This window comes from Scleropages formosus, chromosome 4 (genome assembly GCF_900964775.1).
Source record: "Scleropages formosus chromosome 4, fSclFor1.1, whole genome shotgun sequence".
NCBI lineage: Eukaryota > Metazoa > Chordata > Actinopteri > Osteoglossiformes > Osteoglossidae > Scleropages > Scleropages formosus.
Window position 1 is genome coordinate 11,458,849 of NC_041809.1, and position 26,880 is coordinate 11,485,728.

The 26,880-nt window shown below is 40.0% G+C and overlaps 1 protein-coding gene across 1 annotated transcript; it reads left to right on the forward strand.

Moving 5' to 3' along the window:
* LOC108932914 (wings apart-like protein homolog) lies at positions 1–26,880 on the forward strand. The gene is made up of 20 exons (XM_018749633.2): positions 1–158; positions 2,053–2,543; positions 9,930–10,629; positions 11,076–11,371; positions 12,126–12,247; positions 16,355–16,450; positions 16,897–17,058; positions 17,314–17,450; positions 17,545–17,656; positions 17,901–18,128; positions 18,457–18,568; positions 18,950–19,047; positions 19,682–19,758; positions 20,861–21,003; positions 22,064–22,179; positions 22,361–22,522; positions 22,865–23,072; positions 23,677–23,765; positions 24,496–24,591; positions 24,685–26,880. The coding sequence occupies exons 2-20, from the start codon at positions 2,075–2,077 to the stop codon at positions 24,748–24,750; spliced, it is 3,489 nt and encodes a 1,162-aa protein (XP_018605149.2). The 5' UTR covers positions 1–158; positions 2,053–2,074; the 3' UTR covers positions 24,751–26,880.

Consider the following 26,880-nt stretch of genomic DNA (forward strand, 5'->3'; position numbering starts at 1 on the left):
TTAACTTCATGTCACGGGCGTTTCACGTATTCATTTGCTTCTCAGCTGTCTCTTTTTCCAGAAGTTGCCAGCTACTAGTTGGTCGCGCAAGCGCAGCCGGGGAGGGCCCGTCGGATGCGGGCTGGAGGAAGAGGCAGCCGCGCCGGGATTTGAGAGAGGTGAGTCCGGTGCCGTCCGCGGAGTCTTGGCCCTGGCCTGGGCAGCTCTCTGCGGCGCGAGGGGGTCCAGCGCAGCGGTCGCTGGGGAGGGGTTGTTTCCCCCGGAACTGAACTGAACTGAACTGAACTGAACTGAACTGAGCTGAGCTGAGCTGAGCTGAGCTGAGCTGGGCTGGGTTCGCACACAGACACACGCGTGTTCGCGTGAGTGGAGGAGCTGACAGGACGGGACAGGCCGAGCCGAGCCGCCCGGGGGGCCGCCGCACGGACACACACCACCCGTATGCGCATTATTTTTAGCACCATTCATTCAGTGCTTTTTCAGTACCGAAAATTTTAGTACCGGCGGCGTGCGTGCGATGCAGTTTTGCTCAGAGATACAGGTAAACACCTCAGCTGACAGCTCTCAGTCTTTCTCATCATCCGATCCGTACTGAACTTGGTGAGTCTCTGTCTCTCTCTGCTTCACACTTGCGTCGTGAGGCGACCGCACCGATTTTTTTTTTATTATTATTATTATTATTATTGTAGGGGGCGTTATGATGGCATGAACTTGTATCTCAGCTGATAGTGATTAATAGGGCTGTTGCCTTGGAGACCGAAGGTTATTGGTTCACATGTGCACTCCTGCTTATGTACAGGTGCTATTGTGCTTAGCCAGAATTGCTACCCTGAACTGTTTGAATAGAGAAATCACTGTAAAGCTGATTTGTCCAAGATTCTAAATTGCTTTGGACAAAATTACCTTGATCAATGTAGTAATAGTAATCATTACTTTGAAGTATTAATAAGTATAGCATTATAACATATACTGCTTAGCCTGAATCACTCAAGGAGAAAATGCCCAATTATTTACTATGTCAAATACTGTAGGTCTTCTTCTTGGGTAGATGTGGTAAGCAAAGTTTTCATAACTGTGTTTACAGGTGTTGCTGTGTGGTGCCCAGGTTATGAATGGAAGGACAGAGCACCTTGCTGGTTGAAATTTCCTGTATGTTTTTCTGCAGGGCAGTTTTCCTGGGGTTGAACCTAGAAGGTCACTCCTGTTTGATCTTTAGAAGGCCATCTAACCCAGTTTCCTTCAGTTCATTTACATTTATTCATTTAGCACATGCTTTTCTCCAAAGTGACGTACATCTCACAGAAAATACAATTTCTGCATTAACTTAAGAGAAAGGGACATAGCTGCAGATGCGTGATTCTTAAGTACAGTAAGTTTCCTTCACCGTGTGCACCGACGTTCATCACACAAGTAACTGCATAAAACTTTACCAGAATATTACCGATTCCTAATCACTTTCCCAGTAGTTAGGTAGATCAGTAGATCCCAATCAGTGTGTTTTGCATGACCTTTTTGGCTTTGTTGATCTAATTGATGGTAGTAAGGGGCAGAAAATGGGGCACTTGTTCGAGCCACCCTTGCAGTCAAAAGACTAAATTTTGAATTTGAATCCTCTTGCTGTAGTACATTTGACTAAAGTTACCAACCCTGACTTGATAGCAGTAAAATTTACCCAGCTATATAAATGGCTGAATCAGTCTAAGTAGCTTAATAATGTCTCTTTGAGGAAGAGTATTAGCTAAAACCTGGAAAGGAGAACATGGCTCATCATGTTTACTGCTAAACAGTCACTCACCTCTTGACTTTGTTGGCTTATTGTGATTGTGCTGTCTCTGCTACAGTGGATTTGCTTTTCATTGGATATTTTCGGTATTCCCCATCATAAAAGAAGTATGGGAATTGTTAAGGTCTCAGACAACTTCCGAATAAAGTTTCTTTAAGCAATGTTTTTCAGCTTCTTAGAAAATTGTTTCATGAACAATGCAGTTATTAAGAAATGGTGGTTGGATTAATACATGTTAAGTGTGAAAATTATGTGCTTGTCCTGTGCAGAGAATATGTGCCTGGAACAACAATGACATCAAGATTTGGTAAAACCTACAGCCGGAAGGGCGGTGACAGCAGCTCCAAGTTTGATGAGGTGCTGTCCAACAAGAGAGCCACTCTCAGCACCAAATGGGGTGAAACCACCTTCAAAGCTCAGCTGGGCTCCAAGCGGCCTGGCTCTGGAGCCGAGGTGACCGATACAGCCAAAAGGGCCAGGCTCACTGAGGAGGAGGCCTCTGAGGACCCGTTTGGTTTCGACAGTGATGACGATTCCAAGCCCGTGACCTCTCGTGTCACTCCGCCGGTCAAGACTGCACCCGTAGAACCTCCACGGCCGGAGAGATCGAGCCTTGCACAGGAACACGACACCCATGTCAGTCATCTGGTTAACAAGGAGAGCGTCTCTCCAGTTGTGCACTCCTCCATTCAGAGCAGCAGCAGGAACTCCTGTAAGACAGAGGACTGTAGCAGTGGCCTTCTCAACAGCACACCTGCAGGTAAGGGCGACATACCAGATTGCACTGCTGTGTTTAATAACTGCCTGACGGTTTCTGATCGTGTGAACCTGCTTGTCAATTTAGATGCATGTAACCCTTCATTGCATTTCACAACATATTCATTAAGACTTTAGACCTATTTCAAAACATGAATTAGTGTCGTGCCAAAGTCTTGCCTATTGGCACACTCAGCTGTCATCTGACTGCCTGCTTCCCAAGGGTTCTGATGAGCTGTTTTTTGTTTCTGTGAAAAACAGAATCCCATGGTTGTAAGAAATACAGCTCATGATAATTTTGGAATTTTATGCTTTAAAACATTCGTTTCATGTACAGGCAGTAAGAAGAGAACCGTTAAGAAATGAGATGATTTATAGAAAATCCATTGGGGGGCAAAAGGCAATAATAACAAGAACAGAAAGAATACAGCATTATTGGCTAAATCTAATTTGATTTTATTGTATTCTCAAGACAATCTGTAAACCAACCAAGTGAAAAGGAGAGCAGCACTACATTATAAAGTCAGCTGTTATAGCTAAATTTTAAAAGAAAAACACCTTTTAATCTGTTTTACAAAAATAGATGTTTAAGCTTTACGATGCTTAACACATGCAATGATGTTGCTTTCTGTGCTCATTTTCACTGCTCAGTTGATATTGCTAAAGCTAACTTTCATAGTAGCTAGATGTATGTTTGTGTCGTACACCAATAACAAACCAAATAGGAAAGGACAGCTGGTAGCATGGTGGTGAGGGCTCCTGCTTTTGGATGCAAAGGTTGCAGGTTTGAATCCAGCCTCCAGCTATAGTACCCTTGAGCAAGGCACTTGCCCTAAATTGCTTCAGTAAAATTACTCAGCTGTATAAATGAGTAAATTGCTGGAAGTAGCTTAACAGTGTAAGTAGCTTTGGAGAAAAGCATCAGCTGAATGAATAAATGTAGGTATTTTTACACAGGTCCCTAATATAATTATTTCAATACTGTGCAACGAAAAACACTTAAAATATGTTTTCAGGTGTCATCGAGTCCATCTTTGTAATCACATGGACGGAGTGTCTCAAATGTTTTGTTCTCCACTTGTATCTTCAGGCTTGAAAGGGGTACTTGCATTGCCGATGTGCCTTCATCCATCTAGTTCCTGGCTACCCTCCTCATCTTCAAGTTAAAAATATACCCTGTAGCTAAATATTGTTTTCAAAGTGTGAAATTCAGTGCAATTATTGAACCCAGACTAACCATTTGAAGTAGTCTGGCCTGGATCACATTAAGAACAGTTGATTCTTCTGTTGCATCTCTTTCATGATTTCATAGCGTGAAACTTAGGTGCTGAGAAGGGAATGGGATAGTGAATGCAGTAGAGGTACCAGGACATGCTTCCATGTTCTCTTCTGTACAAATGTGTCTCTTTGAGTAAGTACGTATATGGAGTGTGGCAGCTGATTCAAGCTGTCCCAAGAGGTAACCAGGCAAGGCTGTAAAATGGGGTTTTAGCAGGTTCTTTCAAACTCATTGAGTTTGCACACAGCCACACTGCTAATATTTTGTTCATATTATTAATGTTAGCTGTTTAGTTGACCCTTGTTTTATCCAAGGGGGACATACAATGTCAGGTTTGTATACTTAGCTACTTACAGCGATTTACTCATTTACACAGCTGGACAGTTTTTACTGGAGCTATTGAAGGTAAGTATCTTGTTCAAAAGAATGAGACTGGATTAGGGATTTAAACCTGGGAACTTTGATTGTGATGTCATGACTCTAAACGTTATGCTGCTGGTTGTTCCCGACACGCACTTAGTACTTCCCTTATGAATTTTGGATTAAAACACTATTAGTAGTGTGAGAAACTACTCTGCTGTACTGTATGGTGCTGTAAACTGTATTTGGTCATCTTGTGCACTACCTGAGATTCCACACAATATTAATCAATTTTCAAGCTCCAATTAATGATCAGTGTTTGAAGGTTAGACTGTAAAATATTACATTGCTTGTGTGTATTTATTTTGCCATACATTAAATGGTGTGATAATGTATTCAAAACCATTAAAGCTATCTTGTGAAACACTTAAACACATACATGGGCAGTAGATGCCAGAAAAAATGTTTCATGTGGCAGCACATCTTTGAATCTTTTGCTAGAGGAGATAATTTTTGAGAAACCTGTTTTTGTAAACAGTTGATTTGAATTTTCTAGTGTCTGCTTGATCTGTAAGTTATTAATTGATTTAGCCGAATCTTTTCTGCAAGACGGCTTACAATGTAAGGTTTATGTGTTTACCCATTTATACAACTATATTGTTTTCATATCATGCAGTCTACTGTGAATTCAAAACAGTAGCAATTCAAAATGTCAGTGATGAACAGTCATAACGTTTTAAATATTAAAGAAGCACAAATATCAGTAACTGCTTCAAATGATTTCTCGATTTTTACCTTTAGTAATCCCATTACTGGTCAACTCCTTCACTTTAAATTTCCGTAGTTACCTAGTTAAACATCCAAATAGAGAAGTAATGTCTGCAGAGAATTCAAGATGTGGATGATGTTTACACAGTATGGAGATGGTGTCAGCTTGAAAAATTATTTTTGAAAAATTGTTCTGTTTTTGTCTGAAATCAGTTAAAAACAATTTTTGCCTTTTTGTCGAATGTTTATTTTTAGACGTAGACCATGCATGGTGCAGCGTATGTTTTTCCAAGGTAGCTGTCCTCTACTAGTGGATCTGTGCAAGGCTGTGAGATGTGTATGGCTCTGCCTCCAGTTCATTCTGCAGCTGGTGGTTTTGCCTCCTTTCTGATCCTGCAGCCCAGTGGGCTTGGGTGGGATTTGGAACTGTTGCCTCATGGAATCTTGAATTGCCCGAGTCATACCCCTGGAGTCCTACTGTCCTACCAACACCTCTCACTTCAGTCTTGCTGTCCTATTAATGGAAACAGAACCATAAACCTATATAGAACTGAGACGCCTCCATGCAGGGGCAGTTCTGCTTCTAATATTTACCCACACTAGAGTTTGACCGGGGTGGGTTGGAATCTATAACAATCAGTAAAGCATTTTCAGTCCATCTGCAGAACAGCGGGCAGCCACTGGGGAAAAATACATTTATATATTTTTGTGAAATTAAAAATCAGCAAATACACAAAAATAGTCATTAAATTCAATAGAAAATGTACAAATACAGGTGTACTTACTTAAATCTGTATGTTTTTATGTGTCTGTGAGTTGGCGGGTGGAGGGCACAAATATTTGCAGACCGTGCCTTCAGACCTATCACAGCTTGTGTTATATATCAGCCAGTTCTAACACGATCCAGGTTCAGTGCCTCCCCCTTCACAGTTTGCAAGAGAATGATAATGTTATTTATTGAAGCAAAAAAAGTTTTCCAATACCAAATGGGCCTGTGTGAAAATGTATTTGCCCCCGTTGTAGATTTCCTCAGATCTATGAAACTGTATTCATAACGGGGTTCAGCGGGACTACATGCAATCAGGCCTGATTACTGTCAGCCCTGTTCAATCAAATCAACACTTAAATAGAATTTTTTCAACAGCATGAAGTTGCTTAAAAGGTCTTATGCAGTAGTACACTATGCCAAAGTTGAAAGAAATTCCAGAAATGATGAGAAAGAAGGTGATTGAAATACAATGGTCTGGGAAGGGTTACAAAGCTATTTGAAAGGCTCTGGGACTCCAAAGAACCACAGTGAGAGCCGTTATCTCCAAATCGAAAGAACTCGGCACAGTACTGAACCTTCCCAGAAGTGGCTGACCTTCCTCAATTCCACCAAGAACACAGCGATGACTTATCCAGGAAGTCACAAAAGAGCCAAGGATGGCATCAAAGGAACTACAGGCCTCTCTTGCATCAGTAAAGGTCACTGTTCATTACTCCAGTATCAGAAAGATACTGGGCAAAAAAGGCATCCATGGAAGAGTGGCAAGGCAAAAACCACTGCTAACCCAGAATAACATTAAGGCTTGTCTGATTTTGCCAAAATACCTTGATGATCCTCAAACCTTTAGGGAGGATTTTCTGTGGACTGATGAGTTGAATGTGGAACTGTTTGGAAGACAGGGGTCCCGACATCTGATGTAAACACCGAATTGCACAAAAAACATCATATCTATGGTCAAGCATGGTGGTGGCAGTGTGATGATGTAGGGCTACTTGCAGTACTTGAGGGAAATATCAATTCTGTTCTCTACCAGAAAATCCTAATGGAGCATGTCTGGTCTTCAGTCTGTAAATTGAAACTCAAGCGCAGCTGGATTATGCAGCAAGACAATAATCCAAACATCCACCTCTGAATGGCTCAAAAAAGGCAAAATTAAAGTTTTGGAGTGGCCTAGTCAAAGTCCTGACTTTAACCCAACTGATACACTGTGGCAGGACCTTAAACAGGCAGTTCGTGTTCGAAAACCCTCCAGTGTGGCTGAACTAAAGCAGCTCTGCAAAAAAGAGTTGGCCAAAATTCCACCACAGGGCTGAGAAAGACTGCTCTCCAGTTATTGGAAGCGTTTGATTGCAGTTATTGCTGCTAAAGGTGGCACAAACAGATTTTCAGTTTAAGGGGGCAATTAGTTCTTCACATGGGTGATAGGTGTTGGATAACTTTTTTTTTTTTTTTTTTTGGCTTCAATAAAAAAAAAAATCAAAAATGTATTCTGTGTTTACCCAGGTTGCCTTTGTCTTATGTTGTATTTTTTTTGAAGATCTAAAACCATTCAGTATGAGATATACACGAAAAAAGAAGAAATCGAGATGGGGGCAAATAGTTTTACACAACACTGTAAATACAGATATATGTATACACAGATATTTATGCTCAGTGTTTTTTGTATGAAAACGTGAACAAGTATTTACAAGCGGGTGGGTGCAGTGGTGCAGCGGGTTTGGCCGGAGCCTGCTCTCTGGTGGGTCTGGGGTTTGAATTCCGCTTGGGGTGCCTTGTGACCGACTGGCGTCCCGTCCTGGGTGTGTCCCCTCCCCCTTTTGCCTTGCGCCCTTTGTTGCTGGGTTTGGATGACAAGCTGTTCCAGACAGTGTGCGTGTGCGTATATCATTTATATGTACGCGTATATATGATTAGTACAAAAAATACAAAATGTTGAGATTTTCTAAGCGATAGACACTGCCTTCCCCCATACGGTAACTTGAGAACTGTAATAGTGTAGTACCATCGCCAAACCTGTCGTTTGAGGTGATCGGTTTAGAGTATATGCTTATGTTTTTTTTTAATACATTTTTGGCTTGCAGCAGCTAGTTTGAGGCAGCAGGTAGTTTAGGGTTATAGGTCCTTTACTGTGATATTGTGAACCAAAATGAAGTTACAAAGATGCCACTAAATGGACCTGACAGCTGTTACCTGAAACTATTTAATATCATCTCCAATGTTAAACATTACCTTGCTGCCTTATTCAAGTAGTCTACTGGTTAGAGTTGTAGACTTGCAGTTGAAACGCTCAAGTTGGAGCACTATAGTACCCTTTAGTAATGTAACTACCCTGAACTTACAGTGAAAATTACCAAGGTGCTATATAATTGTAAGTAGCATTGTACGCAAACCTAATATGTCTTTGATGAACAAATGTAATAGGTGCCACTTTGAGATATGCAAAACATGCTTACTGGCAAAAGGGAAATACATGTAGCAAGTTTGTGTTAGATTTTAATTGGGTTTTATTTATGCATTTATTTAGATCTGATTGTTGGCAGCAACATTCGTCATTAGGCTTTTTTTCCTTCCAATTTCAAGTTACCTCCTTATGAAAACAATCAATACTGACAGAAAATGTGATTGTTCTGTAGACATGAATGTTTTCCAAATTAATTATCTTTATTATGGAGAATTGCAAATAAAGGGTTTTATGCTGCCAGTGAACCTACAATGTAAATGTATGGAAAACAGTCATGAAGTTAGTGTATAACAATTTGAGAAAGTGAAAGCTGCACTGATTCTTTTCTTTTTATATAAATTCAGAATGTGGAAGCTGAAGAGGTTCTGTGGTCTCAGAAAGCAGGAAAGCTGTCAGAGAGTGGGCGGGGTGATGACCAGTCTTGTGAGAACTGTCAGAGCGTTGGCGTTACTTCTTGCGTTGTATAGTCTTGATCTATCAGTGCCAATATATATACCCTTGGTGCAGTTACCTTTCACAATGAATCTGACAATAATTTGTTGTTCTTGCAGAAAATTTAGAAGCCGTCAAGCTTCTTTGTTCTGCAAAGCAAACTCTACCTGTGAATCCTTTCACGGGTAGGATGTGTTCCGTCAAAATGGAGATGGTTTGACTCATCCCAGCATTAGACTGAGATTTCTGCAGGCATACATGACCATCTGTTTACTGATGGTGACAGCCAAAATTTGCAAAAAAATTTGTATATGGTTTTGAAATGTTCCCAAAAATCAAAGATACATGATGTATTGTAGACCCTTACCCAGCCAACAACATCTGAGTTGGCAAGACCTTACTTTTTGTTTATGAGCTACTTGACCTGGAGATACCTTAAGAGCAGTAAACTATAACTGTAAAACTATGGCATAATAGAATGTATGAGGGCCATAAACATTGTGCTACAACATTGTGCTCCTTCATGAGGATATGAAATGCACAGAGAGGGAGAGGGACATCATATGAAAACGCCAGAATCCTGCAATTGTGATGACTAGCAACACATAGACAGGTTGAGGGGTCTTTTAAACCACCATAGAAGGATCTTTTTCCTGCTTTGGTTCTTTGTTTCTTGCCATGTCAGCACATGTAAGCCTCCCTTAAGGGGAAGATTTATTTTGTGTTTTTGTGATTTTGCGCAATTGACTTTTTTTTGTTTAAACAAAACATTCAACAGAATTTTATACCCATGTTTTGTAAGTTTTTTTTTTTTTTTTCTTTCCCCCCTTTTTTTCCCCCCCTTCTTCAGGGGTTATCGTTTTTTTTCCTCACAAACCATTAACTTCAGGAAATAGTTCAGTGGCTGGATGTGAGCTTTTCTAGGCACGTAAAATAGAAGTTCCGAGTTAGCTTGTGCCACGGTAACCAGCTGTAAGTACATTTGTCTTTTCTGATCTTCGGGCTGTAATATTTTTTTTGTGTTTAATTTAGACCCAAGTTTTTGAGAACTTATGAGCAGTTATCAGTATTACGTTAAGCTCATTAATTGTGGTAAGGGTGAATTTTCTTTTAACATTTCCATAATTTTGCTTCTATGCTTTTCTGGCTTTAACATTTTGCATGGTAGGTGCGGTGCTGCCGTAATGTCCCCGGAGGTATCTCTGTAAAAGATGAAGCTGAAACATGGACATTTTAAGCTAACTTACGGAAAGCACAAATTTGGTTGTAAAGTCCTGGGTTGTATAATAGTTTTCTCTTCTTGTTTTCTCCCTTTCTACAGACAAGACTGTGCACTCATGGGGAAGTGAAGGTGCTGAGAATAACAGCAACTTGTGGTACAAGAATGCTTCTGAGAGGGAGAGGAGACCTGTTTGTCAGGCCTCCAGCCTGAAGACGGAGAGCAAGGACTCCTTGGAGAACTGGCAGTCTGCCTCTGAGAGGCCCACCCTCCACTGTTTGGAGAGCATGAAAGTCTGTGACTTTACGTGGATGACTGGGTTTTCCCAGGAAGGCAGCATCAGTGGGCAAGACAGTGGGGAAGAGCTGGTATGTGAGACACACACTGAATCTTCTCATGAGTTGAAAAGTAACGAGCCCCTGCAGGGTGCCCCAGAGCCCCCACCAGAACCCTTGGATCTGGAAGCCCTGGCCCAACCGCTTTCCAGGCCCCCTAATTGCCGGACGTACCGGCGCCCCAACAGATGTCGACACCTTGCAGCCGGTGGGAATGGAGAGGGTGTTTTACCCGGCACCCAGGCAGTCCCCACGAAAGTGGTGACAGAGAGCCAATCGGGTGGCAGGGGGAGGACACGGGACTATACAGTGTTGCATCCGTCCTGCCTGTCTGTGTGCAACGTCACCATCCAGGACTCCATGGACCGCAGCATGGAGGAGTTCACCACAGCCAGTGCTCCAGCAGACCTCGGGGAGGCAGGCCGGCTGAGGAGGAAAACGGAGACACTGCCCAGCAAACCTGCAAGGTCTCTGTTTGCTGTTTTTCTACACCTTTTTTTATTTTAAATAAACTGCCCATCTTTTATTACTCCTTACAACCGAGGCTGAACTCAACTTGCCTCCATACAACATTTACACTGATGGCCTCTTTTATTTTATGCACACATTGTTCTCATATGCAGTTGATCTGTAAGTATACTAAGTAAATAGTTACAATGTTTCAATGTTTACAGTGTGTGCTTACCCTCCAGTACTGCTTATACATCGGAGCGACAAAGTTTAAAATGAGTGTGGCAGTGCTGCTGAGAAAAAATGTCATAAATAATATATTTGTACTTCCCTTTGATTTACGTACAAAGTTCTTTGCAATTTAGAGTTCTGCAGCTTCCGAAACCAACAGCAACTACTGAGAAAGCACTCCAGCTCATGTAAAGGAAGCAGTGACAGTACCTCTCTCCTGTTTTGACCTCAGATTTAGGCCCACCCAGAGCAAGTCCAAAAAGGAGACGAAGTTAGAGTTCTTTGGCTTCGATGAAAACGAGGGTCAGGAAGCGGACGGCGATCCCATGCCCTCGGGTAGCACGAGCTACAAAATCAAGTACTTTGGCTTTGATGACCTGAGCGAGAGTGACAGTGATGAGGACGATGATGCGGCTGCAAAGAGGAAGGCAAAGAAAATTTCAGCACCGGCAACCACAGCCCTGTCCATGGGTGTGGATAGCCCACAGCCCAGTGACTCCCAGGACAGTCAGGCCAGCGCCAGTACAGGTCAGACACTAATCTGGTGCCTTCTGTACCACACTGTTCTGATACAAAGCTTTACCATTTTACATCATCTCTTGATGTTATAACATGATTGAAAAGTTAATGCTAAAACTCTTTTCCTGGAAGACCTCTTTAAGTAGATTGGTTCTTTGTCATTTCCAGTCTATGGTGTGAAGTCTAACAGGGTGCAGAACAAATTCAGGATTCTTACACAAGTATGAAGAAACAATATTGAGTGTAGTTTTTCCATTGTAATACTTAAATCTCCAAAAAGAGAAAGAGACTATGGTGTTCCATGAGGCGAATGTGTGGTGCAGGTTTGATATTTTCAAAGGGGGCAAACTCTGCTGTAGGGTGTCATAATGATTGGAAGATAGGGTTTTCGCCTCAAAGTGGTCGTTACAGTTCTAAAAGAGGGGCACCACTGCAATTTTGTTGAGTACCGTACCTGAATTATATAAATTATAGTGAAATACTTTGTTATGCATGGATCAATTTGATCCACTTTAAGGAAGATGTATAAGTCAAGTATGAACAATAGCAATTAGAATAGTGCTACTGTTTCTACTGTTGCTAATAATAATAGGAGTAGTAATAATAATAATCGTTACTTTTATTGATATTGTTGTTTTTGTTATAAACAGGCCTTTGGAGTGTAGTGTAGTCAGTTTGGTTCAATGGATTATTCTGCTGCTTCATGGGATACTGTGAGTACCTTCATGGTGTAATTGACACTTTAGTTTGTCATAAACTTCAGATATCCTTGAGTTCTCGGACGACTCATCTCCTGCTGTGCCAGAAATCCCAAAGAGGGCCCAGGGAAAGCAAGTGGATAAATCCAAGGACAACAGCAGAAGGATTTTCAGTGCCCCCAAGAAGGTAATTACAGTGCTAGATTTTGGGTGTGTAGTACCGTTTATCCTTCTGTCGCTGGAGCAAGACAGTGCTACAGTAACTGTGGTTAAAGACATCTTGATTAAGGATCACCATTATAAGGGAAGATTCAAGATATTTTTCTTTGCTGACTACAGCATTTTGCCAAACTCTAGCCCATTATTTCACAGGACTGGGCTGTCTAATGGAATAGGACATTTCTTTTTAATACATTGTGGAAGGATTAATTTGTTTTTGGTATGAAAATCTATTTGGTCTTTACATACAAACAACAGAGCTTTAGGTGTAACTTAGCAGGCTTGCTTTCTGTTTATGTTTTTCTGAAGAAATGTAACCCTGGCTAACAGAAGCAACACTTGCTCTTTCTAATGTATTCAGGCTTGTCTAGCTCCCATATGGTTCAAAATAAAATGAAGCCATAAGGAACCTTGCAAATTCCATATTTTTGCTTGTATGCCATGCCTTGTCAGTATTTGGACTGAGAAAGGAAAGTCCAGCCGTGCCAATATCTTGCCTCTGCCATATCCCTTGCTCCTCTTTTATGTAATTTGATAACACTGCACTCTTGGGCCTTACGCAGCTTCAAGGTATTCTATTTTAAAAGCCTGCTCTACAATATTAGTTTTATATTTACAGTATGCTGAATATTACCCCACACACACACACACGCTAAAACCGCTTGTCCCAAGCGGGGTCGTGGCGAACTGGAGCCTAACTCGGCAACACAAGGCTAGAGGAGGAGGAGACACACCCAGGATGGGATGCCAGTCCGCTGCAAGGCACCCCAAGCAGGACTTGAACCCCAGACCAGCTAGAGAGCAGGACCCAGCCAAGCCCGCTGCACCACCGCACCCCCTGAATATTACCAGTGAAATGGTTTTCTTACATTGATAACCCAAAGTTTTTTTAAGCCAGATTTCTATCATGGAAGTCATATGTCATACACAGTTTCAATATTGCAGCTGGTATAGTAAAATGACACCTTACTTTAGCTGTCATAAGATTAGGGAAGATATACTGGCTTCTCAAGACACAGTCAAGTTGCAAATCTGCAAACGTACATTATTTTTAGTAGCATTTTTTTTTACTTAACTGTTTTCTAAAATTTTTTATTGCTGCAGAGTGAACACAACCTGTTCTTACTCACTGAGGTGGTAGATGTTAGTTAAATGAATCTAAAGAGAGCTGGAATGTGGGACTACTTTAATTCATCTCATTTCAGGAGGATTTCTGCTCCTGATTGGTTTACCCTCAGCGTCAGTGATCGATAAGATGACGATCGTTTAATGCTTATGCAATGAATTTTTCTGCAGTTAGCATTGAATTGAAGTTTGTAAAAACAGCATTTTTCACTTTTAAATTGACGTTAATGTAGCTCGGTCAGCAAAGAATACTGAAGCAGTATCTTGCAGTTCTTGTTAATATAAGTATATTGAAGGTTTTTACAGCAGCTAAACCTAAACCACAAACTGAGGGACATCTGTATCATTAAGGTTTTATTTATTGTGATTGAGGGGTAAAAGTTGCTTTGGAGTGACCAATTAAATGAGTTGCACGCAGGCTTCCAATTTCAGTTGTCTCTGTAATTTGAGGAACCAGTGTGCTGATGAGTTTTCAACCGGAAATCTGTTTTTGGGACTATGTTTAAATAGTAACATCAGAAATGAGATGAGAGCCTCACAACATTTATTTCTTTGAAATGTACTGTGTTGTGTTGATAAAAGTTAAAGCATACCATTTCAACACTGACATTTGACATTATTTTCAGTTTCTTTGATATTTCCAGTTTCTCTGTTAAAATTGTACAAAACAAAAAGCAAAGCAGAAAGTTTTTTTTTTTTTTTTTTTTTTAAAATAAAAAAACAATACTCAACTGGAAAAACTGGAATTGCTAATATTTCTGCATTTTTCCAAGACTTTTCCTCCTGTGAGTCACAAAATTGCATTCAGTTATCGAGTTGATATAATCGTGAGGTCTGTGGGCTGAACTGCCTCTATTGTCATGGTATGGGATTAGATTAAGCTGCCTTCTTAAGATCACCTATAAATTTTACTGCATATAACAATATATTGCTATTTTTTGCTCAGCTTGCCCTGACTGGAATAAAAGAGGTTTTTGTGAAGTTATCTACCTTCTGAGTCACCATGGTGTTTCGTGCATTGAAATTATGCTGATTATACAATTCACTTCAGGAGATCAGAGTGTTATTTGAAGCAGTACAGTGTTTTGTGCAGATCTTCTGGTGGGATAATTGCTAGGAAAACTGCAGGCTTCTCTGCAATTCAGATAGAAGTATACATATTTGTGATGCAAAATTGCATTCTGTTTCATAGGCAAACTGGGGTTTGTTGGATTGATTTTCAGCATGTTATTTTTTCTTCCTTTTTTGCATCATTTTTGGTTGTTGCTTTAGTTGGGAGAACTTACCAAAAGCATTGTCTTCTATTCACTGAAAGTGAAATAATATTATAATTCAACCTTTATTTATAAATCAGTATTCACTACATTCAGTAGTTTTCTTGAGATAATGTAATGTTTTAATAGCCTTATGTATTTTTTTCTTCAATCATCTTTTAACGTGACATGTATTCACAGAGGAAGTCATGTTGTCCAGGTATATACTGTATATTTCATGATTTCAGAAAGATACAAGGTAATTCATTTTGTTTTATATATCAAAGCTTCTGAAGCACTCTGAAAGCTCAGGACTTCTTATATTAAATTATATGTTCTTCTGCAGTGCAGTTTCATATTGGAGTTCTTGGCTGCTTTTAGTCAAATAACAATTCAAACTTAATCACATGAAACCAGTCACAACTGACCCAAAGTCGACTGTAGTGTACTTGTTTTCTGTTTGAATAAGTGTACAAAATCTCCAGTGTCCAGAGGTGAATAATCATGTGCTGTATTTACTCTGCTACTTAAGCAGTTTCTGTAAAAACGATACTGATTTTCACAGTACATTTTGCCATCAGTACTTTTTACATTTTCTGAAGTACATGTACATTTACCTTTTCTTCACTGTTACATTTCTGTCTCTCTTTTTGTGATACTAGTAAATTTTCAAAATTTGTCTCAACAAGCAAGTAGTATTACTGCGATCGCATCATCTCCTGTGGATTTCATTGGCTGTTGACAGCTGTCATTCAGAGTCACTTTTAGAGTGAACCATTAATCTCTTTGCTGTCACATGACTTAATTTTTCATTTTCATTGACCATAGTTTGGTTGCAGTCAGACCAATCAGAATCTTTTACTGTATGTTTTTTTGAGGTCTGTATTTTATAACTTTATTCTAAGTAGACTGAAACCAAATAGTTTGTACATCCAGGCCACATGAGGGCACTGGTGGCACTGTGTACCGCTATAAAATTAACAGTAACCAGCAAAGGAACACTGTTTAATGAAGGTTTGATCTTCCTTCAGTGCTTGGTGCTATAACTTCTTATGAACTAGTTGTCGACATTTCAGCTTTAATAACAGCACAGAAATCTATAATGATGATTTAATGAGACGATTTAAGCAAATGTTGTGTTTTGATGTATCACATTGAGCCTCTGGGTAATGCTTCTTGACTTCTGTATGTACTATTAATCATTTTCTCCCTAGTTTTGAGGTAGATTTTGCTGTACTATGATACTTCGAAAAACATTTTTTTTTTTTGTGCTATATATTTGTATCTCTCCCCTTCTGTTGCACGAAAGAACACTATGATGCTGCCTTTGGCAAATTTGACTGAGATTAATGCCATATTGGCAGATACTCTTGTTTGCTTCTTTCAGTGACTTATGCATGACATTTTTCTGCTTTTAAATAGTTACTGCTGTAGATGTGATGCATAAAGGCTCAAGAGGAGAGGATGCAATGCAGATTTAGAAAAGAATCAGATGTATTCATGTACTGTTAGACGTTCTCTTTATGGCTTTGGCAGCAGTGAAGTCTTGGTCTTGGTGTTGGTTTTTACATAAAGTTACTTGCATACCAAAGAAATTCTACCGAACAGCATATTAAGTATGACTTAAGTCTTTTAAGCATATGAACTGGAGATGAATTTTAAATTAAATGGTTCTTTTTCCTCCACTCTTCTCCAAGACTTCTGCAAAGGCTGTCTACAATGCCAGACACTGGAACCAGCCAGAAGCTGAGGAGTCACCCATGCCAGCGCTTTCCCGATCCCAGACTGCTCCGGTAAGCACCCAGTGCACTTCTTTTTGTCCAAACATATAGAAATATGCAACCATTCTGACCTTCAGGACATGAAGCACTTCATATATTTAGGGGTGATACAGTTTTTAACCCATTTTTGTTTGTTTTTGAAGCAATTTTCTGCAATTACATATATATTTTTCTATCTGCTCAGTTGACATGAATGTGTTTAGTGTGGAGTCTTGGAATTCACTTAAACATATCATTTTGATTGCTTAAGTTGTTTTCCGAAATGATCATTGTTGCTTTTTTATAGAGGAATTTTATATAAACTGATTTATGATTGACCCTTTTCCTCTAGATGTTATGTAACGTGTTTTCACCTTTTTTTTTTTTTTTTTTTTTTATTTTGTCGTGGGCAGGTTGGTCACAGTGAGAAAGAGCAGATTGTTTTATTTATTATGGATTTTTTCCTTTTTTTTGTGCAGGCCGTTTTGTCAAAAGAAACCCCTGAGACAAACTCCCACAAAGATGAGGGGGTCTTCAAACCACCACCCCCACCTCCCAAAGTCACCAAGTGCATCACCCTCCCCACAGAACCCTACCAAGATATTGTCACCACACTGAAATGCAGGACGGAGCACAAGGAGGTAAGGGAAAGCCCTATAGGTAATATTGCAGAAAAAAAAGTAAAATTATGGTTGCTCACTATGAACAAACAAAATCCATATTAAAATAAATAAAAGTTCAAATGAAGCCTAGCGTAGATAAGGGCACTCTCTTGTAATTGGAAGCTGGCTTGTTTCAATCTCAGGAGGTCTGTAGTGCCTTTGAGCAGAACATTTGAACCTTTTCTTTTTAAAATAAGGCTGGAAGTACAAACTAAGATCTGGTGTTCTTTACAGTTGTACACGGTTGTTCAGCATGTGAAGCACTTCAATGACGTGGTGGAGTTTGGAGAAAACCAGGAATTTACTGATGACTTTGAGTACCTTGAGACTGGCTTGAAGAGTGGGCAGCCGCTTAACACCCGCTGCCTCAGGTATGTTCCACTAAACAGTCTCCCAGTGTCACAGCACCCTCAGAGGTAGTAGTCTCAATAGCAATTTCTCTTCAATCTCTCCACCTGTCACCAGTATCATCAGCCTAGCTACCAGATGTGCCATGCCCAGCTTCAGAATGCACCTGAGGGCAAGAGGGAAGGTGGCCCAGGTTTTCAAGACACTGAGTGATGCCCCGCAGCACCCGGTAGGGAGGCCACATCAGTTCCTCTAAGCACACAGCTGCTCTTCTTCGTGTAATATAGTGTAATTCTGTTTTACCTTTAAAGCCAATTGCATTTTTGTAAATCCACTAACCTCATATTTACCGCATGAATATATTCATTTTGCTATTCAATTTTCTTCTCTGCCCACGGCAGCAGTACTGCTGAGTTGCTTTTGAACTTATTATTCTTTTTTTTTTTTTTTCTTTTTTCCTCCGCACCCTGCAGAACCTGGCATTGTGCACAGCTTCTCTAATGTATATTCTCAGCCGGGACCGCCTTAACATGGACCTGGACCGAGCCAGCCTGGACCTAATGATTCGGCTGCTGGAGTTGGAGCAGGACAACACAGCGGATGACCAGCTCACCGCCAGGGAAATGGGTAAAGTGAAAGAGAAGATCCGGAAGTTGTGCGAGACAGTCCACAACAAGCATCTGGACCTAGAAAACATCACGGTGAGAACATCTGGAGAACACCATTGGCCTTGGTTAACTGAGACTTTTCCCACTGTAAATTCCTTATTTTACTGTGAGCTGAAATAATTGTATTGATAAAACTAAGCTTCATTTGAACTTTCATTAATTTTAATAGGGGTTTTGTTTGTTCATGGTGAGAAACCATATTTTTACTTTTTTCTGCAATTTCACACAGCAGCTGTTGCCAGGTCACTTGTTTTCTGGCATTCTTTTGTACAAAAGCCTAAAATCTCTATGTTTCAGGATAATGTGAAATTTTGATTTTCTTCATGGAATGGTAATATCTCAAAGCTTGACGTGTTTACAGACGGGACATTTAGCCATGGAGACCTTGCTGTCCCTGACTTCCAAGCGCGCTGGCGACTGGTTCAAGGAGGAGCTGCGGATGCTGGGTGGCCTGGACCACATTGTAGATAAAGGTGGGTCACACTGAGGTTTACTAATGGCATTTTGTACCTCATTCTCTTGTAAGTCACTCCCTGACCATACTTAGGAAACCAAAGAATAAACAGTGTTAGATGATTTTTGTTTGTCCTTTCTGATAACTTTTCTCTGGACTTTGTTCCCACTGGGAACACTTCTCTGCTCTTTCCAGAACGTGGAGGTTAAATGTCTGCTAACTGGACCGCTGGGAAATTAAGAGCAACCCTGGAGTTTTAGAGAAGTGATTTCATAAGCCAGCCCTGGGTGATGCGTTCTGTTGAAGTGTTATGACTGGGTAGACTCCTGTTAGCCCCTGTTCATGCTGTAAGCTCTCTTTAATGAAGAGGATAAATCTGTCTGTCACTTTTCCCCTTCAGTGAAAGAGTGTGTTGAAAACTTGGGTGAGGAAGACGACAAGGAGAAGCTGGTTGCATCATTATGGGGAGCTGAACGGTGTTTACGTGTGCTTGAAAGTGTAAGTGCAGTTTACTTCTTAAAAGAGCCAAAACCGAGTTGCAGAGGCAGCCTAAAAACAACTGCATTTATTCAGACATGACTCTTTTAGTTCTTGAAAGAAAACATACATTTTTACCTGGGAAAGGCATTTCTTTGGTGCTCTTGGTAGCAAAGTGATTAGGGCCATTGCCTTGGAATCTGAACAACTCACAATCCCTGCCCCTGGTACAGTATGATTGAGAAGATGCTTACCCTGGATTACTTCAGTACCTGGCTGTATAAATGGGTAAATCGTTGTAAGTAGATTAGTGTACAAACCTAACGTTTTAAGTCACATTGGACAAAAGCATTGGCTAAATACTGAGCAATAATAATAATACAAATACAAATTTTATCCTAGAGATATTTGATTAAATGTTTTCTGCAATATCCTGGTGAAGCGAAACTAGAAATAAAAACTTTATGAGAAGTTTGTTGGTGTTAACTTTGGTATAATGCATTATTCATTTATTGTGGCTGAGTCCAGTATTTATTTGTTTGTATTTATCACTGTTTGTATTGTATCAGTATTTGTATGTTGTCATTATAGTTTGTTTCAGATTTCAGACTTGAATAAACATTTTTGCGGTTAAATTTTCTTCTTGCTGTCCTAGGTCACAGTCCACAACCCCGAGAACCAGGGCTACCTGATCGCATACAAGGAATCCCAACTCATTGTGTCCTCTGCCAAGTGAGTAACCAGTGGTGTTGTACTATAAATGTCAGCATATTTAATTTAGCATTTTTTAGTCTGAGCTCTGCTAAAAAATGTACTCATGCTACATGCTAAGTCTGATCTTTTGGTGTAAATGTATAATGCAGGTACCTGAAAGACAGAGGTACAGTGTTGCAAAACTGGATTATATTCAGTAGCTGACCAAGGACTATATATGCAGTGTAAGCTTTGCCCACAGTTGAACCAGAATCAGTGGCTGTTCCAGGTTGAATTTTTTGCAACCTTGCCGCAATTCAGAAGGGAACCATCTGGGATTAAAGGTTGATTCTAGCCAGAGAAATCCAAAATTTTTCCCAGCAGTCCCTGGTGCATCAGACCATGTGCTTGGCTTTATCTTGGACCCTTGGAAAGGTGGCAGTTCTGCTTCCTGTGTTGATGTACTTACACTGAGCAAAATGAAAGTAATGCCTTCATTTAGGAGACTTTTAGCTACTATCATGTTGGTAACTATGGAAACTTATTTTGAATGCTAGGTTGATGGACAGCATCATACTGTTTAGAGCTGTATTTGTATGGAATGTGTGAACATAACACATCCTTTACCTGCTTAATGAGCTGAACAGCTAGCAGTGCTGCTGTCTTGATCCGTAGGGAATCGCTGTTGTGCTGTTCGTGGTTCACACCTTGTAATTTTCTGCCTCACCAGTAAACCAGCAGTTCTCCATTGGTCAGATAATTTTTTAAATGGCCCTTTTCTCATGTAGTGATTTCAGTTGCTCTTGTAGTTATTTCACTTCCCACTTTTTTCTCCCCCAGAGGTGTATTCTGTTGCTTAGTTTAATTAGACTGATTATTTTTGTGGGTTCCTAGACCGTACACTCTTCATCGACTGTTTACTTAAGATATCAGTGTCTGAAAAAAGGGTTTTTACACTATTTAAAAAATTGTGGTAATATTCTTGCTAGGTGGACTACAAGTCTCATAAAGCTCTGGGGCCACACTAAGGTCCCTCTCCATTTCCTACCTTGTGCTATATTTTGTTTTACTTGGGGTAGGTGGCCCAGGTCAGGGCAAGGTTTGAGCATGTCTTCTGTGGTCCCACTGTCCTCTTCCTCAGGGGCTTACGGTGCTGTGAGGCAATGATCCAGCGCTACAGCCGTGAGGCAAGCCACACATCCAGCTGCTGCAACGTGGGCAAGGCCGTAGAGGACTGTATGCGCTCCATCATCGGCGTGCTGCTAAACCTCACACATGACAATGGTACGCCCCTCCATTGTGCTCTTAAACCCTGCTTTTTTGTAAATCACTGTACCAGTCTTACCTTTACTCTGCCACCCTGTAAATACAGAGCATATTTAATCGCGTGCCAGCCCTGTTGTTTTGGAGGGAGTTCATGAGAGTTACAGACTTGAGTATAAGAGACTAAATCTGTGGTCTAGAGCAAAGATAACTAAAGCGTAAAAAATTACTTAATGTGCAGCAGTAAGGTTATCCCTTATCGTACTATACCTTTAGCAACAATTCAAGAACCCGTGGCTGCAGCCAAAAACCTACTTTTTAAAATAAAAATAAATCCCCCCCACTGAAAGGGTTTAGGCACATAGATTAATTGAGCCTTATGTTCTTAGATCAACTTCATGGCATTGAACTCTGTGCTGTGGTTCCTTCAGTATCATCACAGTTAATGAACTTCCTTGTTGGATGGTGCTTTATGACTGATATTCAGAGTCATTAGGTTTGCTGCTAAACCCTGATAAGCCTGCCCTGTAGGTGTGCCTGGTCCAATGTTTTAATTTGAAGGACAGCCGTGCCTTTCTCATGGTTTAGTAATACCCCTTTTCTTAGTGAAAAACACATGCTTGCCATGTAGTAAAGGTTCACGTAGTCACATTGTACACATCTAGCAGCCTACTCATTACAGTGTTTTTTTTCTGTTCCTGTTGTGCTGCTCACAGCAAATAGGTCGAGTGGACCCCTTTAATTTGCAGTATTCATACATTCTTAACCATTTTTCAGGGACTTCCGAATCTTTGCAATTTTTTTCGGCAGTCATGTCATTTCGAAAAGAGGCAGTGTTGTTCAGTGACTCTAAATTATTAACAATATTGCTGGAGCTCTTGATGATGAGCCTGCAGACTGCTTAGGTATTAATGGCTCTCCAAGCCTTTACCTTTTAAAACCTCCCTTCCATTTAAGCACATTAATATTAGGTGAGAAATGTGTAGTTAAGAATGGATTTCACCTTCTGGAAAAATTAAGTGCCACCTCCAGCGAGAAATATCTCAACCCCTCCCTTACCTGGTCTCTCTTTTTCTCTCAGAGTGGGGAAGCACTAAAACTGGTGAACAAGAGAACCTCATTGTCACTGCATTGAACTGTGTGCTGCGGGTCCCACAGTATCTACCTCAGGAGCAGAGATTTGACATCAGAGTGCTGGTAAGCCCGCTTTTCCCATTCAGTAATAAAAAATCCAACAGCTCAATAATAATTCCGACAGGAGCCATTATTTAAAGCTGTTCCCCTCTAGTTAGTAGAACATGTTCTTCCATACAACAGACTGACAGAACAAGAAAGTTTGAGGAAATGTGTGTGAATTTATAAATGAGCCACTCTCCAGGGTCTGGGACTCCTGATCAACCTGGTGGAGTACAGCGCTAGGAACCGGCACTGCCTTGTGGAAATGGAGGTTGACACAGAGACCTTCAGCTATGTCTGCCAGGGTGAGGGGGAGGAGCCGAATCCTGTTGGCCCTCTTAATGCCATTTCAGCACTAGTACAGGTAAGAAGTGTGTATCCGGATGTGCGGTGGAGTAGTGGAATATGGAGACTGGCTTATCTCAGTTCCCTTAAATTTAAGACAATGAGTACTGGTCTCTTGGTTGATATGTGATCTTTGTTTCAGGGCTAGTTTCTTTCAAATTCTGTGTTTAATAGAAAACAGTATATAAGCAATTACATCATATTGTTTGCATCCATCTTTCTTTTGCTTTACCTGATCAAAAATGTTAGATTAACAATTTTATCAAAGCTACAGCCACTCAGTAGTAGTAGTAGTAGTAGTAGTAGTAGTAGTAGTAGTAGTAGTTTCTCATTTCTCTAGTTCCTTTCCCCACCCCTGCAGTTGTTTCTCCAGCGGGAGCGTGCAGCCGTGCTGGCCGAGGCTGAAACAGATGAATTCATCAGTGATGGGCCAAAACCTCAGCCAGACCAAGGTGGTGAGTGGCAGGAGACGTCTGGCGAGATCCAGTGGGTGGCCTCTGAGAATAGCACGAATGACAACGAAAAGGAGAAGAAAGAAGAAGACGAAGAAGAGCTAGATCTCAACAAAGGTAAAGTAAGGCCTTGTGGCCACCTCAGTGATCTGAAAGTCACAGGGCCTTATGCATCAGTAGAACAGTCGCAGTAGCGTAGTGTTTAGAGCTACTGCCTTTGGACCAAAAAGGTTGCAGGTTCGAGTCTCGCCTCCAGCTGTAGTACCCTTGAGGAAGGTATTTAGCCTGAATTGCTCCAATAAAAATTACCCAGCTATATAAATAGGTAAATAATTGTAGGTATCTTAACATTGTAAGTTGCTTTGGAGAAAAGCATCAGCTAAATGAATAAATGGTAAATGTAAACATGCATTTGTCAAAATGACATGTATAGGTTTTGACAGCTTGCATCTGTGCCATGCTAGACAGGCATATACGTAAACTCAAGTCTACAACAACAGATCTCTTCCTGAAATTTGAACTCATAACCCTTTTGTCCTCTGTGGGATTTGTAACCAGTAAACCACCAGTTATTCTCATTTCCTAGTCTTTGGATACATTTCATCTCAGCATGCTGTCAGCACCCAGCTCAGTTTAGCAGCTTTTCCGTTGTTGTCTCCTTGGGGTTTTGAGTGCCTTCTTCAGTCTTCTTTAGCGTCGTTTCTGTGTGGTGCTGTTGCAGCTCTCCAGCATGCTGGGAAGCACATGGAGGACAGCATCGTGGCTTCGTACACAGCACTGTTACTGGGCTGTCTCTGCCAGGAGAGTCCTGTAAGTCAAGTGTATGGTCAGGTCTTCCAAAGTGTGAAAGAGCAAAACCACCATAAATCAAGCCAAGCACAGCAAACTTGCAGTAAAGCTCACTTTTAATCCAGATATAAATTATTATATTGCATTTGAGATTTAAATTAATTATTTTATAAATAGGATTTGTATTTGTTAAAAATGCATTGTTGAAATCTCATGGTTATTTTTTTAATTGAAAGATGTGCTGTGATTTAATTTTTTTTATTTGTTTTTTTGAAGTTATAACTATGGATACTGGGTAGAACACTGAAAGTGCCTGCGGCTTTGCCTCATCACAGTTAATGAACTTCCCTGCTGAATGATAGTTTATGATTGATAATTCAAAGTCATTAGCTGTACTCCTAAATCCTGATAAGCCTGCCTTGTAGGTGTGCCCAGCCTAGTGTTTTAATCTGAAGGACACTCACACATTTCTCATGGTTTGGTAATACCCCTCTTCTCAGTGAAAAAATACATTCTCCTTTTTGTCGAAGCTCACCTGAACACATTTTATTGCATACTACTACTACACTGTTTATGTAGCTCCCTTATTTTGCATTACTAACAGTGAACAATTTTTTTTAACTGCAGTTTTCCACATTCTTGTGCATTCTGGAACTTTGCACTTTCTGAGAATTAAATTATTTATTTAGATTATTTTTTTAGCTGTATTATGTGAACATGTGTGCTTAGCTGTCACTGGCTTGTCTTTCAGATCAATGTGACTGCTGTGAGGGACATTTTACCGAGAGGAGATTTCTCAATAATGACAGAAATGCTCAAGAAGTTCTTAAATTTTATGAACCTCACAGTAAGTGTTCTCATTTGACAAGCATGTGCAAATCCATGTCCATATTTCGATCTATAAGCTTGTATTAATTTTACCCCATCTCTGTCTCTGCAGTGTGCTGTGGGAACCACAGGACAAAAGTCCATCTCCCGGGTCATCGACTACCTGGAGCATTGCTAGTGGACCCAGTGGGCCCAGAATTTCGACTGCATCGTGTCTAAATTCAGTAGGCATCCCATGGTACAAATGAGCAGGGAGAGACCATCACAGAGAAGCTGCCAGCTGTCATAATCAGCAACATTTGGACTATTGTGAAATGCTCTCATTTGCATCGAATAGGTTTTAAATTTATTTTAAATTTATATTTTATCAAGCACGGCCCTGTTTTGGGCACCAAAAACAAAAATGGGTTGTGAAGATTATACAGATTCAAATTCAGAAATTGGGAGTCTGTATAAATGCATATATAGGGGGAATATTTATAGTTCTTATGGCATTCTCCTGAACTCTCCTGTACTTGGGAGTACACAAATTATGCTACCCCCTTAAATTATTAATGGTGTGATGTTCAGCAGAAAATTGCTCCTTGGGTCTTGTGTTAGTATTCAAATTCGTGAACCCAGTCTTCAGTTTATCTACAACATCCTTTAGAGTAAGGTAGTATTGGTATTAGTGTGATTAAGACTTTCCAATTATTATTTTTAGACTACATCACTTTCTCTTTGTAGATCAGAAGGTTTTAGGAATTTTTAAGGATTTTTTTGACTACTTTTTTTGGTTATTACTTTTGATATTCATTAAAATATCTGCATTACTTCTGCGCTTGCTAGTCAATAAATTGATCTGAAACTGCCAGCTGTACGTGAAAACAAACCAAGGCACTCTGATATGCAGTGGATGTCCTGAAATTATGAAGAACCAAAGTCAATATTTTCTGTTTTAAGTCAATAAGCTTTTTTTCTGAGGGTTAAGTGAACATGAGATTGATTTCTTTAGACCATCCTTCTACTAGTATGACTAGCAAAACACTGAGGGGCCCAAGGTTTATGGTGTTTGGACACAGTATTGCTTGACTCGTACAGTACTTTTTGGAGTGTTTTTGTTTTAATCCTTTAATTGGTTAATGCTTTTGTTAGTGGAGACTTACAATGTTAATTTGTATATTGCTCATAGTTGGGAGTTTGAACATTGTTCATCTCTTCTCATTCTTTGCTCTTTCATCTAGCCAGAAAGATGCCTGTCATTTAAAGGTGTCTGTCTATGGCAGAGATTCTTCCAATTTAATGCGTTCTGGAGTTCATTGGTGTTAATGACAGCACAGCTTCCTGTTATGAATGTGTGTTATTAGTTTGATATATAAACTGTTGGAAGCAGGTTAAGGACTTCTACCTAGTCTCTTAAAGATGAGAGTAAGACTGTAGGGTTCCTTGACCAGTGTAGGTCATCTTGGCTTCTAAACCTGCAAGGGATTTTGGTCATTTGCTGTAAATGATATAATGTGGCAAGGAAAATATCCACAAACCAAATCTTTTTGTAATTAGACATGAAAGAAATCAGCAGGACTGTAAGACGTTCTCATTTTACTCTTTTAAAACAAATCACTTGATTTAAAGATATAAGTATTTTACGGATAACTGATGACTTTACTAATATGAATTCTTTCTTTGTAAATACTTACAAGCCTTTCTTATCTGTAATGTCTGTCATGAATGGATGGAAGTTGTCAAGGTTGTTGCAGGCCTGTGGGTTGCCCAGTTCTCTAGTGGCCGGAACTTAGTTTGAGAAGATTTTACATGGCATTTTTATGTGTTGTGTTTTTACCTTGCATAGTTTCTGCAGTGCAGAGGCATTTATTTAAGCAACGCTGTTTTTCCTATTCATGAATTCAGTGGGAAGAGATTTCAGTCCCTGAAAATTTAAAAAAAAAAAAAAAAAAAAAAAAAAAACTCCTGCTGTAGAAGCTCTGAGGAAAAAGGAGAGACACCAAGAGCATTTGGTTGTATTTATTTATTTATTGAGTCCCCCAGCCTAAATCGTAAACAACTAAACAGTGATGTTTACAAGCAGGTTAGTAACAAATATGAATGGGAAGATAAATGTACATATGTATGTAAATATCGGTTACTGCGAATTAGAATTCTAGAATACTTTTCTGAATCCAATCATATTTTTATTTTTTACAATACTTCTCAGTTATTGATGTAAAAAAAAAAAAAAAGAAAAATGTTAACTGCAGGAAAAAGTTTGTACCAGTTTCAAGAATGTTATCTGTAAATAATTTTAACTTCAATAAAATTGCTACTTTCAGTA